General features: G+C 33.1%; 1 protein-coding gene across 2 annotated transcripts; it reads left to right on the top strand.

The window, feature by feature from the left end:
• Window positions 1-14333, top strand: LOC105324674 (uncharacterized). 2 transcript variants are annotated; one of them, XM_034452919.2, is made up of 7 exons: window positions 1-95; window positions 181-236; window positions 317-451; window positions 4086-4173; window positions 4684-4742; window positions 4859-4909; window positions 13319-14333. In XM_034452919.2, exons 1-7 carry the CDS (start codon window positions 22-24, stop codon window positions 13552-13554), a joined length of 699 nt encoding a protein of 232 aa, XP_034308810.2. In that variant the 5' UTR covers window positions 1-21; the 3' UTR covers window positions 13555-14333. The 2 variants fall into 2 exon arrangements, with proteins under 2 accessions (XP_034308810.2, XP_065941033.1); XM_066084961.1 differs by lacking the exon at window positions 13319-14333 and adding an exon at window positions 11755-12749.
• Window positions 14334-15806: the final 1473 nt, after the last annotated feature.

Genomic DNA, 15806 nt, shown 5'->3' with positions numbered 1-15806 from the left:
TTGAGAGTTGGAAACATTTCGATGAATATGGACGTTAAGTATGCATGTACCTTATTTGTCTCTTTTGTCGTCAAGATCGGTGCAGAAGTGTGCAGGTAAGACGTGATTAACAGGTTATCAAAGCTTTTTTTTTAAACCCTTTAATCATAAATTTACATTATGCTGTGCTTACTTTTATAGTAACTCATATGGAACTTGTTCTGCAGACTATAAAATGGTTGAAGGCATTTGTCAACGTAAATTATCATACAATCTGCTTAAAAAGTAAAATATGCAGTGGAATTATTTAATATGCATTTATTTCTTTCAACCAAAGCTTGTTACGGATCATATGGGGTAAATTGTACAGAAAATTGTCCTACTGGATTCTTTGGATTTGGATGCCGTTCAAAATGTTATTGCAATGCTACCCAGTTATTTAACAATGAAATCGGATGCGTGGATATATTCGGTATGCATTCATATTTCGTTATCTATTTTTTACTTTTTTTATTTGTATATAATTAAATACTGGTTGTAACGTGCTTTCTGGTTGGCTAAAAAATTATTTTATATCGTATAAAGAATGTTGCCTTCGTCATAGTAAGACTAACGTCAAAAACGTATCAATAGGCTTAACGTTATGTTTGAATTTTTTTACAATTTCACGTCATTTTAAAGGTCAACAGACCGTTTTTATCTACAATGAAGAGTAAAAATATTAAATTATAAGCAATGAATTCAATATTTTTTAGTTTTATACGAAATAAAATGGTTTGAAACAGTTTACGCTTTTTTATAAACCGCGTTTATAAAGCGTAAACTGCCCCAAACCTTTTTATATCGTATAAAACAAATAAATATTGAATTCATTCCTTAACTATTTAAGCAAAGTGACAATATATATATATATATATATATATATATATATATATATATATATATATATATATATATATATATATATATATAATTTAAAAATAATAAATATCCAGAATAAAATCACAAATTGATCCCATTTACTGCAAACGTTTTCGCCATTCCTGGCTCTTCAGGCAGTAAGGTACAAATGACGTAGTAACGGCAATACGCAAAATTTCATTGTGATGCAAAATAACGTTAAAGTAGCTGAAAGTTAGAGTCACAGAGCAAAAAGGCGACATTAAAAATAATAGCAAATATTACAAATGATTCAATAATATCACATGCAAATAATAATTCTTTCACTGAATGCGATTAAGTTTTGGTTTAAATTATTTAATAAAGTGGTCTTCCTTGGCTAAGCGCAGTATTTCATTTTCATTTGGAAGTTTATAAAATGGGAATAATTTAAATTTTCCCTGGCCGCATTCAGCAAAATGTTCACAACATGGAGTATTACGAACACTCGGGTCTTTAATCTGTTGCTTGTGGACAATAACACGCGCGTTTAGTTTTCCCGTCTGTCCAATATAAAATTCTTTGCATGTTGGACAAATAGCACAATAAATAACATTTTCCGATTTACAGTTCATCGACGAATTGGCGCGAATTTCCATCCTAGATTTTAGTAGAATTTTATTTCCTTCTTTTATGTAGTCACATGTACCACATCTCGATGTGCATTTTGGATGGAACTTCCTCCCGCATTGTAAATCGGGCCTTGGTCAATATGTGTTTAAGATTCGGTGCTTGTCGTCGGCTACTGATTATGTCCTAGGATTGTAATAATTTCTGCATATTTTCTGACTGTTCTAAAATAGGGTAAAGTCGTTTTGCGTCTGTTAGACTATTTCTGTTCCTTGGATTGTGGATCACAACAAAAACAAGTTTCCCGTCATTGTTGCGAGTATTAGAAGACCGGCGAGGATAACGTAGAACATGTAAAGGAATTTGTGTCGCTCTTTTTACTCCAGCGTTGATTTAATTTTTCGGGTATCTCTGTAGTTGCAGAAATATTTTTAATTCTCCCAGACGTAAAGTTTTTGTCTGTGATTATTGTACAAATTCTCCGTGCTAAGTTAAACGGAATATTGCGTTTTGTTTGGGAAGGGTGGCATGATCTAAAATCCAGATATTGGTGTGTATCCGTGGGCTTACAGTATAAATCCGTTGTTATATATGACCCATTTTTTATAATACGTAGATCTAAAAATGGAAGTTCCTTGTCACTCTTCTCCATCGTAAATTGTATTGATTCATTTAAAGTATTCAGTAATGAATGAAATTTCTCTAAGTCGTCTTTTCCTATAGTCCAGAAAATGAAACAGTCGTCAATTAAGATAACGCTTCAAATTGGATCCTATATAGGTACTAAGTTCGGCATCAAACACTTCTGATGTTCTTTCAAAAAGTGTATTCTCTAAATACGCCAAAATAAATCGAGTCGATCAATAGAAAAAATATTATCTTCATTTCTTAAAACGTTTGCAGTAAATAGGATCAATTTGTGATATTATTCTGGCTATTTATTATTTTTAGATTATTTAAAACCGCTGATTTATTTTTTGTTGTATTGGGAAATTATATATATATAATTCTATACTTTTAAAATGAATTAATTGCTTTAAATAATTAATGCTATCTATTTTTTGTTTACCCTCCCTAAAAAAATAATTTCGACTGTAACTGGTACTTTCTTTCTATTTGGAACTGGTACCGACAGCGTACCCATTCTGATAGAATAAGAAGATTCGGAGTTGAATTTTGTTATTTTTTTTGTCATGTTTTATTTTGATACCAAGAAATATTGAACCTGAATTCAACTGTTTTCCATTTTCATTGGAATTGAGTTTCAAAATATTATTGTCGCGTTATATTGAACCCCATTGGATTTCAAAATACCATTGAAGAGAGGGAGAAGGGGTCAATTTATTTTGAAACAATGAAATCACCTTGAACATTGAAATATTTGTATCTCCTCTTTTCCATTCTAACTGAAGATGTGTTCAAAATATTTTAGATGCGATGCATTGATTTCCCATTTTAATTTTTTCTTGCGATTGGAAATGGGGTTCCAAAGATTATAGGTTTGAAAAATTTAACCCCCTCTTATTACCTCTTATAGTTATTTCTATAGGAAGAGGGTTATAATATCTTATCTGCGAAGTATTAAACGCACTTCTCAATTCTCAATAATAAGCGAGGCATTCAAAATATTATATTTTTCCAATATTGTACTCCTTCTATTTTCCAATATATTTTAAAATATTATGGCTCCGAAATATTGAATGCCCTCTCACTATTATTGCTATTGGACAGATAATTAAAAAAAATTTGGCAACAAAATAGTAGTCCCTTCCTGACTTTTGATTTATATTGGAGAGGGGATTTGATATATTACGGTTGCGTACTTTGAAAACGGAAGACCTTCATAAACTAAATCACATGCGTTTTAGCTGAAATCGAGTAAAGTAGAAGTGAGAACTTTACATTGGGACTATTTATTTCAATTACAGCAAAGTAAACATTACTTATTCTTCAACTGCTGTTTTGCTAATATAAGCCATATTATAACAAACAATTTAATAGTATCTGCATAAAAAAGGGAATTAAAAAACAAAAAACAAATCCTTTTAACGTAGAATAAAAAAGTATTGATTTAACAAGTTCTACTTTTAAGCCCGATTTCGTTCATTGCATTTTACTTATTTTTTCCAATTTTCCGTCTTCCTGTCTTTTAAAGAAATTTTGTACGTCGTACATGTAGTTAGTACGTACATATTTTGGTAAAGATCATTAGAGAATTATCTTCCTTTCGCCAATAAACATTTCAACTAATGAAATATTTCTAATTTTTAACATTATGTATTTTCTACCAATTACAATGTAGAGGAAGTAACTCTATGTACCGTTTTTATTTAGGACAAAAATGAAAAGACTGTTTCACTTCTTAAAATTCACACCCTTTCAATATTTTTCGCTCTATATATCAAGTGACTTTACAAAATATAAAATAAATGTCGAAATCATTTCTTTTACTTAAGAAAGTCTAGTTATTGTGTTCATAACGATATATTGTCATTATGCATGTACTCCTTCAGCTTGAAATGGAAACACAATTTTATAACATTATGGAATTTTTTAAAATGTGACGCTGTTTAAAAAAACGATAAACCTTTTTTTAGATCCCTGTAAACTGACAAACTGTTCTTACGTGGAAAAAGCTTACAACATATTAACAAGTGCACATGGGATCAATATTTGTTACAACAGGTAAATACAACATAATAACTAAAATGGGCGTTTAACGATTGTGAGGAAGAAGTCTTTTCTAGTTTTCGACTCGTCGAAAGTAAATTTGATAAAATATTTTTCTTTCTTTTAATTTAACTATCATAATATTATATGTTTTTGCAATTCAGAACTGCTGTAGATTAATCAGTCTATTTAGCCTTTTTAAAACAATATTCTTCATTGAAGAATAGAAACATTATATTTTAAACAGATGTCTACATAACTGCATTTATTTTTATCATCCTTTAGAGTGAGGAAAACAAATCTGATCTTGACCTATTTGATTAAACTAATAGATTCTTTAGCTTACATGATCTGTTTGAATGTGTCAAATTTTCATGAATTTCTTAATATAAGAAGTATGTCTGTGAATAAGAAGACTCCTTCCTTAGAAAATAATGAAACTAATAATTATGATGTAATACTTAAGTGGTGTATGGAATAATGTATGGATATATATTTGCTTTTAAATGTCAATTTATCAACTAGCCTGGCGGAAAACGTCGAATGTTGTGCAGGTTTTACAAACGTAACAGGAATATGTGAAAGTAAGCGAAATTGTTTCAATAAATTTGATTGTACAAATATTTTAATGCATTACATGTACGTGTATAGACAACTTTTCTATTTAATTTCAACTATTATCCAGTTATTTTATTATTAGAAAACGTTGAAAACTTTACTGATATGGTGGACTTCAAGACTAACGATGCAGGTGAATATTAGATTTACAATAGAAAAGATTACATTAATTGTATCATTATCAAAAAAGAGCATTTTGTAAGTAATTTCAAAATCCAACGTTTTTAGCTCACCTGAGCTGAAAGCTCAAGTGAGCTATTCTGATCACATTTTGTCTGTCGTCCGTCTGTCCGTCTGTCTGTCTGTCTGTAAACTTTTCACATTTTCAACATCTTCTCAAGAACTACTGGGCCAATTTCGACCAAACTTGGCACAAATCATCCTTAGGCAAAGGGGATTCAAAGTTGTGAAAATTAGGGGCCACACTCGTTTTCAAGGGGAGATAATTAGAAATTAATGAAAAATTTCGAGAAATTTTCAAAAATCTTCTTCTCAAGAACCAGAAAGCCAGGAATGCTGAAACTTGTGTGGATGCATCCTCAGGTAGTGTAAATTCAAAGTTGTGAAATTCATGACCCCCGGGGGTAGGGTGGGGCCACAATGGTGGGGTCAAAATTTTACATAGGAATATATATAATAAATCTTTAAAAATCTTTTCCTCAGAAACTAATCAGCCAGGAAAGCTGAAACTTGTGTGGAAGCATCCTCAGGTATTGTAGATTCAAAGTTGTGAAAATCATGACCCCCGGCGGTAGGGTGGAGCCACAATGGGGGGGTCGAAGTTTTACATAGGAATATATAGAGTAAATCTTTGAAAATCTTCTACTCCGAAACTCATCAGCCAGGAAAGCTGAAACTTGTGTGGAAGCATCCCCAGGGAGTGTAGGTTCAAAATTGTGAAAATCATGACCCCCGGGGATAGGGTGGGGCCACAATGGGGGGTCGAAGTTTTACAAAGGAATATATATAGAGTAAATCTTTAAAAATCTTCTTCTCAGAAACTAATCAGCCAGGAAAGCTGAAACTTGTGTGGAAGCATCCTCAGGTAGTGTAAAGTCAAAGTTGTGAAAATCATGACCCCCAGGGGTAGGGTGGGGCCACAATAGAGGGGGGGTCGAAGTTTTACAAAGGAATATATATAGAGTAAATCTTTAAAAATCTTCTTCTCAGAAACTAATCAGCCAGGAAAGCTGAAACTTGTGTGGAAGCATCCTCAGGTAGTGTAGATTCAAAGTTGTGAAAATCATGACCCCCGGCGGTAGGGTGGGGCCACAATGGGGGGTCGAAGTTTTAGATAGGAATATATAGAGTAAATCTTTAAAAATCTTCTTCTCCGAAACTCATCAGCCAGGAAAGCTGAAACTTGTGTGGAAGCATCCCCAGGGAGTGTAGGTTCAAAATTGTGAAAATCATGACCCCCGGGGATAGGGTGGGGCCACAATGGGGGGTCGAAGTTTTACATAGGAATATATAGAGTAAATCTTTAAAAATCTTCTTCTCAGAAACTAATCAGCCAGGAAAGCTGAAACTTGTGTGGAAGCATCCTCAGGTAGTGTAGAGTCAAAGTTGTGAAAATCATGACCCCCAGGGGTAGGGTGGGGCCACAATGGGGGGGGGTCGAAGTTTTACAAAGGAATATATATAGAGTAAATCTTTAAAAATCTTCTTTTCAGAAACTAATCAGCCAGGAAAGCTGAAACTTGTGTGGAAGCATCCTCAGGTAGTGTAGATTCAAAGTTGTGAAAATCATGACCCCCAGCGCTAGGGTGGGGCCACAATGGGGGGTCGAAGTTTTACATAGGAATATATAGAGTAAATCTTTAAAAATCTTCTTCTCCGAAACTCATCAGCCAGGAAAGCTGAAACTTGTGTGGAAGCATCCCCAGGGAGTGTAGGTTCAAAATTGTGAAAATCATGACCCTCGGGGATAGGGTGGGGCCACAATGGGGGGTCGAAGTTTTACATAGGAATATACAGAGTAAATCTTTAAAAATCTTCTTCTCAGAAACTAATCAGCCAGGAAAGCTGAAACTTGTGTGGAAGCATCCTCAGGTAGTGTAGAGTCAAAGTTGTGAAAATCATGACCCCCAGGGGTAGGGTGGGGCCACAATGGGGGGGGGGGGTCGAAGTTTTACAAAGGAATATATATAGAGTAAATCTTTAAATATCTTCTTCTCAGAAACTAATCAGCCAGGAAAGCTGAAACTTGTTTTGAAGCATCCTCAGGTAGTGTAGAGTCAAAGTTGTGAAAATCATGACCCCCGGCGGTAGGGTGGGGCCACAATGGGGTGGTCGAAGTTTTGCATAGGAATATATATACGCAGCATTGTTAAGGCGTCCCGATGCTAAAATACGGCTGGAAAAAGATATTATTTGAATCATCGCAAAAATACTTTGACCGAGAGTATTTCTTAAAATCTATGTTACATTTATTGACATCGATGTTAAACATTATTTTGATGCATTTTTGTGACGTCATATGTGCTTCGTAATCACGTGACAGGCGAATCCTAATGTTGCAAATGATTTATTTAAAACGCATCGGCGCAGGTGATTAATGACATTAAATCATACATATTTTTAAGAAAAATCCTTTGTTAAGTCATAAACTTTGAAGTTCTTGCTAGGGAAAGAAATAGCTATTTCGTTTATAGAAGATATTGTTAAAACATTCCACAAAATCATCAAAATAATGCACATTTTTACTAATCAAAAGCGATTTACAAAAAAATGGGGTAAATCCGTAGGTTTCCCAAGCACGATTCACATTGGTACTTATATTCTCTACCAATTTTACGTAAAATAATCTAAAATTGTGTTGATCTTTCACCAGCGCCAAGCTGGTTTTACATGCATTAAAATTTCTTCATTAAGTTGTTTACACGTAGCAGGGAGAGTCTCCAAACCACTAGTTTATAAATAGTCTTTTACTTAAAACGAAGCTTTAAAACTGACGATTATTTGATACTGGTTTTTAATATGAATGAATTCTGTACGTCTAGAATTAACTGCAGCATCTATATAAAGGAAATATGCGGTATTATACTGGTTTGATGTAATTCACTTTTAACGTTTTAAAAGATACATTCCCTGAGAACTATCGACAGGAATGCAGATCGTGACGTCAAAGTTAATTATGACGTCATATCGTATGAAGTACAGACAAGTGACTTTCTACATATCGCATCGGGAAGCCTTAACATGCCCGCGTAGAGTAAATCTTTAAAAATCTTCTTCTCAGAAACTAATCAGCCAGGAAAGCTGAAACTTGTGTGGAAGCATCCTCAGGTAGTGTAAATTCAAAATTGTGAAAATCATGACCCCTGGATGTAGAGTTAAGCCATAATGGGGAGTCGAAGTTTTACATAGGAATATATAGAGTAAATCTTTAAAAATCTTCTTCTCAGAAACTAATCAGCCAGGAAAGCTGAAACTTGTGTGGAAGCATCCCCAGGTAGTGTAGATTCAAAGTTGTGAAATTCATGACCTCCGGGGATAGGGAGGGGCCACAATGGGGGGATGGGGTCGAAGTTTTACATAGGAATATATAGAGTAAATATTTAAAAATCTTCTTCTCAGAAACTAATCAGCCAGGAAAGCTGAAACTTGTGTGGAAGCATCCTCAGGTAGTGTAGAGTCAAAGTTGTGAAAATCATGACCCCCAGGGGTAGGGTGGGGCCACAATGGGGGGGTCGAAGTTTTACAAAGGAATATATATAGAGTAAATCTTTAAAAATCTTCTTCTCAGAAACTAATCAGCCAGGAAAGCTGAAACTTGTGTGGAAGCCTCCTCAGGTAGTGTAGATTCAAAATTGTGAAAATCATGACACCCGGGGGTAGGGTGGGGCCACAATGGGGTGGTCGAAGTTTTGCATAGGAATATATATAGAGTAAATCTTTAAAAATGTTCTTCTCAGAAACTAATCAGCCAGGAAAGCTGAAACTTGTGTGGAAGTATTCTCAGGTAGTGTAGATTCGTAGATTCAAAGTTGTGAAAATCATGACCCCTGGGGGTAGGTTGAGTCCACATTGGGGGGGGGGGTGTTAAAGTTTTACATTGGAATATATAGTAAATCTTTAAAAATCTTCTTCTCAGAAACTAATCAGCCAGGAAAGCTGAAACTTGTGTGGAAGCCTCCTCAGGTAGTGTAGATTCAAAGTTGTGAAAATCATGACCCCCAGGGGTAGGGTGGGGCCACAATGGGGGAGGTCGAAGTTTTACATAGGAATATATAGAGTAAATCTTTGAAAATCTTCTTCTCAGAAACTAATCAGCCAGGAAAGCCGAAACTCGTGTGGAAGCATCCTCAGGCAGTGTAAATTCAAAGTTGTGAAAACCATGATCCCTGGGGGTAGGGTGGGGCACAATGGGGGGGGGGGGGGGTCGAAGTTTTACATAGGAATATATAGAGTAAATATTTAAAAATCTTCTTCTCAGAAACTAATCAGCCGGAAAGTTGAAACTTGTGTGGAAGTATCCTCAGGCAGTGTAGATTCAAAGTTGTTAAAACATGATCCCCAAGGATAGGGTGAGCTTACATTGGGGTCGGGGGTGTTAAAGTTTTACATAGGAATATATAGAGTAAATCTTTTAAAATCTTCTTCTCAGAAACTAATCAGCCAGATGATTCTTTATAATTGTTAAGACTTTGGTTCCAGGACAATTCTTTGGCCTCACAAGAAGGTTCAAAGTTTGATGTAGCTTAATATCCCATATATAAACAATTGTAAGGGATCTTTTTGAGGACTGCAATACTCAACATGTGATATGACTATAAAATCATCCTGTTAGATAAGGGACTAATGATTATAAACATAAGAATATCCAGGGGAAAATGGATTTTATTTATACAGGATCTACATGTATTATTGTACATTGTCCAGTTTGTTTGTATTATGACTCAATTAAGCTGATTTTATCATACCTATTGTTCCTCAGGTGAGCGATGTGGCCCATGGGCCTCTTGTTTTATAATAACAGGTGAATTTCTTTTTATTTTTAATTATGATCATAAAATGGATTGCTTTTTGTATGCATTTAGGATAGATATGTAAAAAAAATTATAAGAAAAAAAGTGACTTTTATGAAATGATAAAATAATACTAGAAATTTTAAACTGATGTTTAATTCTATTTTGTGTCCCTGTTCTTAATATCAATATATACTAAATGTGACAAAGAGACTTACATGTATCTCAAAACTAATTAAAATTACTAGACTTGAAACAGCTGTTCTGCGATATGCTATACAAGTTTAACCGAGGCGACGATTCTTGCGAGGTCATCTCAAAGCAACCTTTAAAGTATTAATGTACCTATAGGAATTTTTGAGATCAATATTCCTACATTACTAGTGTTTCTATATAATCGTTAATTTAATATGTATTGTGTATGGAATAAATTCGCATGTAATGATGGTATAAGGGCTCAAAGGGACTCTAAATACAATAATTTTTGTTTCCGTTTCTAAAATTAAAGAATATAATTTGCAAACAAATTCCATCAAATAAAATTATTGCAGATAATTAAATTGTCCAAAAAATAATAATACCAGGAAAGGGTGACAATGCCTATCAAAATATCTCCCTTGCAAGGTAAGAAAGAAGTCATGAAAATGACATATGCTGTAAAGGACATTTTAATTTTAATGTGTTTAAAAGCAAAAAAAAAATAAATAAAAATCATTGACCAATAATTAAACACTGCAACGCCCTGTTCCCCTGTCTGCAGTTTCGCACTTTCATGTGTATATTTATTAACAATTTATCTGGCATTATGAACAATCAAAGTACTGAAAGTACTGAAAAGCGCTAACCTAGCTTGGTTCTAAGAAAATTTACTGTGTGCAAGCGTAGGCGGAAATGAGCCTTATTGAAATTTTGGTTTATGTTTAATGAAGAATATCACTGTAATTTATCACAGTTTTTGACATTTTCTTGCAAAGAAACGATTTTATTTTTCTATATTTTAGCTTCTGAATACGCACTATATTTTTTCATCACTGCGTAGCATCCCGTGCTGATTAACGTAAGCCCCGCAAACCAATCGTATCTATCGGCCATTTCCGTCACCCAGATAACTGGTTCCCTATACCTCTTACCAGTTTAAATGATGTATATTTCTGCTCATAGAGGGCAGTTATTCCTTGCACCGGAAATAGAAGTCTAGCGACAATAAAGCGCTGAGCTATGCTTAGCGCTTTAAAAACGATTTTCCTCTTCATAGTTTTTAGCACTATATCTTTAGTCGCGGAAGGGAACTAAATAGCATGTAAGTATGGATGTTCAATGTATGTTTCATTTCCCTGAACAAAAGCGTTTTTATAGGCTTAAAAGCGAAGGTGCACAAATATTTCATACTAATTTACATCAAAATGAATATGAATATTAGCATTGAATGGTTATTTTTGGATGTCCTATAACATACCAAGGCAGTGCTGACAAATCATCACATCAAAACATGTATGTCTGCACCGCCATGGTGTGTTATAGGACCGACGAAATACTTTCATACATTACATTAAAAAGTTGCGAGTTCTAACTGATCCAATGAAGATAACTCGGAGCAGGAATTTAACATCTTCAAGTTCAATTTTCGAGTTAATAGAAGTATGGATTAGAATCCATACTTCAAATATCGTTATATTCCTTGCAATTGGTTCCCACTTCCGTTGATCGAAGTTGGATCAGTCGGATTGTAGACTGCATAGCGGTATTCTGTTAATCAAAATTAATTTTAATTACTTTATCAGATTATTTACTTGTAACCAAAAATCATATAAAAAATGAATGATCAGAAATTGAGAATGAAACACATTTCAATGCAGTATCGGAAAATCACTATCTTCATATATCTAATGTTAATTCCCGATCATCCGGACTGCATTCTCCCCGCAAAAAGTTCATAAAACTAAACCTTGAGCGTCAATCTGTTGAATGTTATAGATGTGGTAAATTTTGTCTTTATATCATATTGCAGATTTCCAATGCAAGCATAAGGGAAAATAAACACTTATCATAAAAACATCGGATTGTAATCATCATGTCGTGATGTACTGTCATAAAAAGTAAAAGTCACGAGGTGTCGAGGACCCTTAACAAGAATATATCAGTATACTCGGAACAAAGAATTTCAAAAATATTAAATTGCATGACAAATTTACCTTTTTAATTCAATAAAATTTGAATAATATTATGGATAAAATTGTATTTACTGGGGGGGGGGGGTAAATTATATGTAGCTGCTTTCATTATTCGTCGTAAAACGTGTTCTTCATCCAATGAACGGTACCAAAACCGCTTGTAGGTTCCTGACTTAAGTTTCACTCCTATCTTAATATGAACAACATTTTAATACCTCAGTAACTTCTAGAATTCCTATCTTATTAAATTATTATTATTATTATTATTATTATTATATTATTTGATTTGTGATATAAAAAAGAAAACATCCTGATGAACAGATGAAATGTATACTATTCGTTTACTTTTCTTTTTGTTTGATCACTGTATGTCTTCCCCAGTGTTGACAGTAGTAAATCACTTGAACATGACGTATGTTGTCTACAAAAATACCAGCTTATGTGTAAATGGGCAATTCAAAATATAAAATTTAAAATGCAGGCATCAGCAAAATAATAATCTGGACTTTTCGACAGACGTTCGAAAAGATATATTGTTTCGTTTTTTTTATTATTATTATACTTGACATTTTTTGCCAGTGGTTTTTTAAAATTGGAACCGGGATATTGATTCAATTATGTCAACAATTTCACAGTCAACCTATCAATTATTGAATGTATGATTTGACACTTCCGGCTCCGGAACATACAAGAAGATTTTTAAAAATTAACGAAACGCAATATTTTTATTATTTTTTTTAAGCAAGGACGTTCAAATTTTAGAATTAGATATATCTTGTTGTATAAAATTGTAAGTGCTGGCAACTTTCTATATCCTACCGTTTTTTAAATATTGGGCCCCAAACTTTGGGCGGGGGGGGGGGGGGTGCAAAATACAAACAAATCCAGATGACCTTTGAAATTTTATTTGACGCCTAAAACATTATAAGGATAGAAGTAATTAACATATACAAAAAATACAATAATTATTATTACTAGAACTTCTTTTGTCTTCATAAAAAAGGTAGGGCTTTTCGACATCCTTTTTATTAAAAATATACGAAAACATCATTTTCCCCTAAATACTTCTGAATCAAAAGATAAAAGAAGTTCTAGTTATAATAATTATTATATTTCTTCATTTTAAGTTGATTCGTGTTATTGTTTTGAAGAAAGATTTTAGTATATTAAAATATATATTAGTATATTTAAAAATTTTGACAACAAACTAAAAAGGACATTAATTTTTCACAAATGTCATGTTGTATATTTTAAATTTACCGGGTGGCAGTTAAAACAAAATTTACAACGCGAGAACTAAATTTTGTATTTACTGCCACCCGGTAAATATAAAGTTAAGAACATATAAGTAGCAATTATTCAAATAGTAAGATAAAATTAACATGCAGTTTTTAACATTAGAAGAAACACAGCTATTTGGAGGCTATGCAATCGTGATTATTTGTGTCCTTTCTGCGCTTTTGGGTTCAACGTGGCTTATTGTAGCAGTATTTGTCATCTACAAAAATCTGCGCGGGAATTGGTTGGAGACTCGGAGCTTCGCACAAAATCATGACGACGCACAATTAACAAACGCAAGGAACATGTACACAGAACTAGGTAATCCAGAAACTACCTACGAGGAGCTGAAAATATAAACGTTAACACAATGTGCCACTGTAACGGATGTCTGAGAGATTTTCCGTTTGTGTGTTTCCTTCAGAGGATCGTAAGTGTATCAATACATAAGACGGAGGATTAATCTTTTACTAAAGTTACCCTAAGGTCAAGACTTACCTCAGCTTTTCTGATAAAAATCTACTCTACAAATGTGGCCATCGTCGTCGTTACCATTTTCCCTCAATTTTGTCTTCTGTTCCGGATCTACCAGCCATTTTCGACCAAACCTGGTTTGAATTAACTTGAGGTGTTATAAGTTAATGTGAATTTGAAAGAGCTTAGTCTTTTGATATGGGAACAATTAAGAAATATAATGAAACATTTTATATAAATTTTGATCATGCAAACATTGTCAGTGATCTATTAAATGCACATTAAGTGTTTTTAAAAAGTGTATGGACTAATGATAGGGGAATATGGTATTAATACTTGTTCACAGTAGTACTACATGTACATTGTATACAGGGAAATTAACTGGAATAAAACTAGGTGTATGTTTTGTTATATTGTCAGTTAATTTGTTTTTGAAATTTTGCTCACTGTCAATCATCAAGATGACCCTCTCTCCGATATACACTTGTAATAATATTTTTAGCAATCCTATCTCGAAGAGTTAAAAAAGCGTTGGTAAATACAGGTGGACAAATTGATGTAGCTAGTTTTGTTTTCAATTTGTATAATTCTATAGGGTTTTATAGATATACATTTTATATAGATATTTTTTATAACTATGCATTTCATTATGATTATATTTTAATTTTTTTTGAAGGGGGGGAGGGGGGGGGCTGTATTACCGGTAATAACACAATCATTCATATTTTATATAGATATCGTTTGTTTTCGCTTCAACGTATGCATACCATAAATTGAAATGGTACTCATTGATTTCAACGAAGATTCATGGTCTTATCTTTTGCGTATTGTATGTTTTATTCCAAACAGCATGACCATGACTTTGAAGATACATAAGTATTGTTTACATATTAGGAAAATTTATACTACATAATAGTTTTCTTTTTTTGAATCCCTTAATGTCATGTATAGTATAAATAAATGTATAAGAAATTTAGAGTTAATTGTTGAAAATTGCCTTACTCTACGCTTTTTTCAAAAGGGAAATGTACATGTAGATAAGTTGATTCACCAATGTTTGGGACGTATATAATGTATTTTCTTTAACCGTACCAAAATTAAAAACATTAAAAGAGATTATCAAAACAGACACGGAAACATGCCATTTAAAACTCCTCGGTGTATTGCTACATGTACTGTGGTGACGGAAACGTAAGGCATTATACATTGGAAAAATATAAGTCCCAAGGTATTACTTCCCAAATCTGCGGGAATATACTGAGAATAACTTAAGTCGTATCCATACTATCGACATAATTCCTTGGATGAACATTTTTACATGAATACATTTTTGCACACTGGATATCAAATCATTGATTATGCTATTGATTTTCACCAAATGTCATCAATATTTCTTTGTGGCTGTATATTCATATTTTGTCATTTCATTTCTAGTTGCAACTACTTTTTAAAAACTTTTAAATCAAATTCATATTACTTTGCCTAGAACACTGTACCGGATAATTATGCCGATGCCTAGGATGCTTTTTTGCACTCGTCTAAGCTGCATATATCGAAAAATTCAAATACGCCATATGGTAGACCGTTGTTTAAAGAGTTTACAACCATCTTTGTTACCATTGTATCCCCTCTGAGATATTTAACTTTCAAAAATAAATTCCTACAGAAAATTAATTTTTCTCATAGGAAAAACAGTGTTCCTACAGGAAATACGATAGTAAATTCAATTAAAAAAACCCTTATAAGGTTGTCAGTATTTCCTGTAGGAGAATTATTTATATGGGAATTATCATTTTCTTATTATAAAATATTAATTTTCAATTTAAATATCTCACTTGCCTGGTGAAACACACAATTCAATTTATGTAATAGTGTTGATCTGTCTAAGATTGATAGAAAAATATAAAACATGGTTGTGTATATGTACTGCCATTTATTTTTGCTAATAAGAAAAATTAGGCAATAAGGGGAGGTCTTCAAACAGTCATAATACCAATAACCAGACATCGAATGTAAGTTATAAAAGGTGGGCAAATAACCTCCCCCATATTAAACAAAGATGTATACATTATCAACATGTACCAAATATACATGCAACAAAAATATTGTTGAACAAAAACAGCATTTCACACATCAA

The sequence above is a fragment of the Magallana gigas genome, chromosome 5 (genome assembly GCF_963853765.1).
Source record: "Magallana gigas chromosome 5, xbMagGiga1.1, whole genome shotgun sequence".
NCBI classification, from domain to species: Eukaryota; Metazoa; Mollusca; class Bivalvia; order Ostreida; family Ostreidae; genus Magallana; species Magallana gigas.
The sequence above is the reverse complement of the archived record's forward strand: the minus strand, read 5'-3'. Positions and strand labels throughout refer to the sequence as shown.

Coding starts and splice junctions, on each gene's coding strand:
- LOC105324674 (XM_034452919.2), top strand. CDS start 22: ATGAATATGGACGTTAAGTATGCATGTACCTTATTTGTCTCTTTTGTC. Junction 452..4,085: donor CGGATGCGTGGATATATTCG/GTATGCATTCAT, acceptor ACCTTTTTTTAG/ATCCCTGTAAACTGACAAAC. Junction 4,743..4,858: donor CGTAACAGGAATATGTGAAA/GTAAGCGAAATT, acceptor TTTTATTATTAG/AAAACGTTGAAAACTTTACT.